This window comes from Gavialis gangeticus, unplaced genomic scaffold, assembly GCF_001723915.1.
Source record: "Gavialis gangeticus isolate Ggan-Ray unplaced genomic scaffold, GavGan_comp1, whole genome shotgun sequence".
NCBI classification, from domain to species: Eukaryota; Metazoa; Chordata; order Crocodylia; family Gavialidae; genus Gavialis; species Gavialis gangeticus.
The window spans coordinates 19656003-19658969 of NW_017729014.1; the positions used below are offsets into that span (position 1 = coordinate 19656003).

Genomic DNA, 2967 nt, shown 5'->3' on the forward strand with positions numbered 1-2967 from the left:
GCAAGTAACACCATAAATGACCAACAAACTAGAAAGAACTTCTATTTCTTTGTGCATCTGAAAGCCTTTTGCATATAGTCCTTTCTCACTTGCACTGCATGGAATCAGACACGTTAAAGACGGTGTCAAACTGAGCCAGTCAAAACAGAAGGGGACTGTCGGGACCTGTCATGTCACTAGGTAAAGGATGTAACTACCTGCCAAGCAGGTCCAGGAACAAGTACCGAAGGTACCAAGATTTGTTCCATGCTCATTCACTGCATCAGTACTGTTCACTCAGGGGGCTGCATGGTTCAGGCACCGAAGCACTGAAAAGTGGGGCTGCAGAATCTTTTCCCAGTTCTGCTGTGGACTTGCTCTGCTGTCTTGGGTGAATACGTCCATTTTCGCAGGCTGTGAAATGGGAGGTGTTAGCTGACTTGTCTAGTTGCAGCATGCAGGGCAAGGAAATCCATGTGCAGAGGTCTAAGCCTAGACTAGTATGGCGATGCTAAACGGTTGTTCAGCATCCTGCTGCACAGAACAAAGCGTATTCACAGCAACATTCCCCCTGTGTATTATTGATAGGCTTTTTGGCTGTTAGCGCTTTCATGCTATTCATCAAATGGGTTATAAAGCAGAGTAAAGTGATTAACTCAAAGCCCGATTCTGCTTTCCTCCTAGGCTGACAGACAAGACAGTGAAGGAATACTCAACATATCGCTCTGGCCTTCTCTTCTGGGCCCTCGTCGATCTCATTTACAACATGTTCAAGGTATGTTCTGTCTGGAATGAAGGTTCTCTGTGTGGGATGTTAAAGCCAGGCGGTCAGCTTTCTGCTCTGCAGTGTGACTGCACTTCTGCCTTTGCCGGTCTGCTCTTCCCAGATTCACAGAAGTTTAGGGCTCCTACTCTGCACCCCCCCAACAGTGATGACGCTGACAGCCCAGCCGAGGCAGTGCTCTTCATTGGGTGCCCATGGGCGGGGATGGAGCAGGGTGGGGGGGGGCACATTAGGATGCCCACTCAGACAGGCCATGCATCTCCTGGAGCTGCAGCTCATCAGCTTGCAGGGCAACAGAGCAGCATTGATCCTTTGAAGAGTAGGCAGAGCTTGAAGCTCTGTCTTCAAAGATGGTAGTAAATTTGAAATTCAGCTTATAAGAATAGGAGGGCTGGCACTGCCGTGCGCTTGTGCCCGTGCATGTCCCCCAGCTATTTCCCATCTAAAGAACCTAGACCCTCCCCATTCCTCTTCCAGTTTTCCTGTCCTCCGTCCAGCTGTTGTTTTGTGCCCTAGAACAAGTCATAGGAATCCTTTTCTTTGTAGGGTAGGGAGGAAATGGAGGCACTAGGCAGTTGCTTGGGGTGGCTGAAGGGTATGTAAGATGCAGCCTTCCTTTAGGAAGTATGGGGTACATACTGCTTTCTCTCCAGAGAACAAACATTCAGTAGGGTGAAGAGGGGAAAGAAAAGGCCTGGGAATTTTGTTCGAGTTCTGTGCTAGAAGAGTAGAAAGGCTGGGTACTTGGCAACTTTTCCGCGTGGCATGTTTACAAGGATGAGAAAAGCGAAACCTAAAGGCCCCACTTCGGAACGAGCCTGTGCCGCCTTGAGACGAGGCAGCGGGGTTTTTGAACCGTGCGTTTTCTCAGCAGTTTCTTCTGCAGGTTGAAAGGAGGTGACTTGACCCTTTTCTCCCCTTCCGTAGAAGGTGCCTACCAGTAACACAGAGGGAGGCTGGTCCTATTCTCTGGCTGAATTTATACGACACAACGACATGCCGATACACGAAGCTGCAGACAAAGCCCTGAAAACCTTCCAGGAGGAGTTCATGCCAGTTGAAACCTTTTCTGAATTTTTGGATGTGGCTGGTCAGTGTTTAGCTTTACCTTTTATAGACTCTTTCATGAAACTTGTGACACTCAGTTGGTTGAGACCAGTGTTTTAGACGCTTGCTTTGGGCAGAACATGTGACTGAGACATGGGATTAATTAGAGCTGCCGCACAGGCCACTCTGGAGAGTTTTCTGTGCCTGATCTGCACGTTCCTCTCCAGGGTGAAATCGGTTCATTTCCTATGCTCTCCCCTGCCCCTGCAGTTTCCCCCTCTGCAGAGAGGTGATAAGTGCTCTTATTTTGTAAAGGGCTTTGACACCCACAGCTGAAGAGCGCTACTGGGCATAGGTGGTGTAAGAGCGGCTGCCGCTGTTGTAATGTGATGGAAAGTAATTTCATGAGACTGTGACCCCTTCCCCCTCATGAAATGCATCTGCTCCTGTTAATGCTTCCAGTATCCCCAGGAAAAGAGAGGGGGCCCCACTGGGGCCTCCCTCTCAGCTGCTCTGTCCTCACTAGTAGTTATGTTGCTACAAAGTAGCCTCTCTTAGCCACCATCCGGCTCCTGGAGCTGCTACATCAGCTGTCTAGCAGAGGTTGCCACTTCCTTTGTATAACATCTAGACTGCATTAGCTCCCGATGCCTCTCCCAGCTGCTCCCTAAGCTCTCCAGCGAAATGCTGGGTGCTAAGCAAAAGTTTGAACGTGAAGCAAGGTCTTGGCTGAAATCCCCTTTGCAGACATCAGTGCTTGCCCTGGAGTAGCTGCACTTGTCTGACATGCAGCTGTACATTGCAGCATGCACGTTTGCAGCTCACTCTTTGGACGCTGACGTAGCGCAAGTTGCACCCGGGCTCTTGCCGACGCCTGGCTGATGGCACTGATGGTCAGAGCCAAGTCCATGGGTTAACGAACTTCAATGGAAATGGGCTTGCTGTTCTCAGGTATCTGCTGGCATAGACTTGCCTCGAAACACATTCTGAGTGGCTTTTCCATAACAGGCCTGCAGTTTTGTTCACATGCCTTCAAAATCCATCTCCAGGTTGCAGCAAGCATCTGATGATTCAGAAGAGCATATCCAGCCCCTCACTAATTTCTCTGTACCCTTTTTTTTTTTTTTTTAAAGGACTCTTAAGGGAAATCAGCGACC

General features: G+C 49.4%; 1 protein-coding gene and 1 long non-coding RNA gene across 2 annotated transcripts in view; one reads left to right on the forward strand and one right to left on the reverse strand.

Annotated features, from left to right (window-relative positions):
• UBR4 (ubiquitin protein ligase E3 component n-recognin 4) overlaps nucleotides 1–2967 on the forward strand; it is a 107808-nt gene that overhangs the window by 104535 nt on the left and 306 nt on the right. Inside the window, exons 106-107 of the mRNA XM_019511921.1 lie at nucleotides 664–754; nucleotides 1691–1853. Coding sequence (XP_019367466.1) covers nucleotides 664–754; nucleotides 1691–1853 — 254 coding nt within the window. The remainder of the gene's footprint in view (nucleotides 1–663; nucleotides 755–1690; nucleotides 1854–2967) is intronic.
• Nucleotides 1–2967, reverse strand: part of LOC109293816 — a 20567-nt gene that overhangs the window by 12746 nt on the left and 4854 nt on the right. The gene's annotated exons all lie outside the window — the stretch shown is intronic.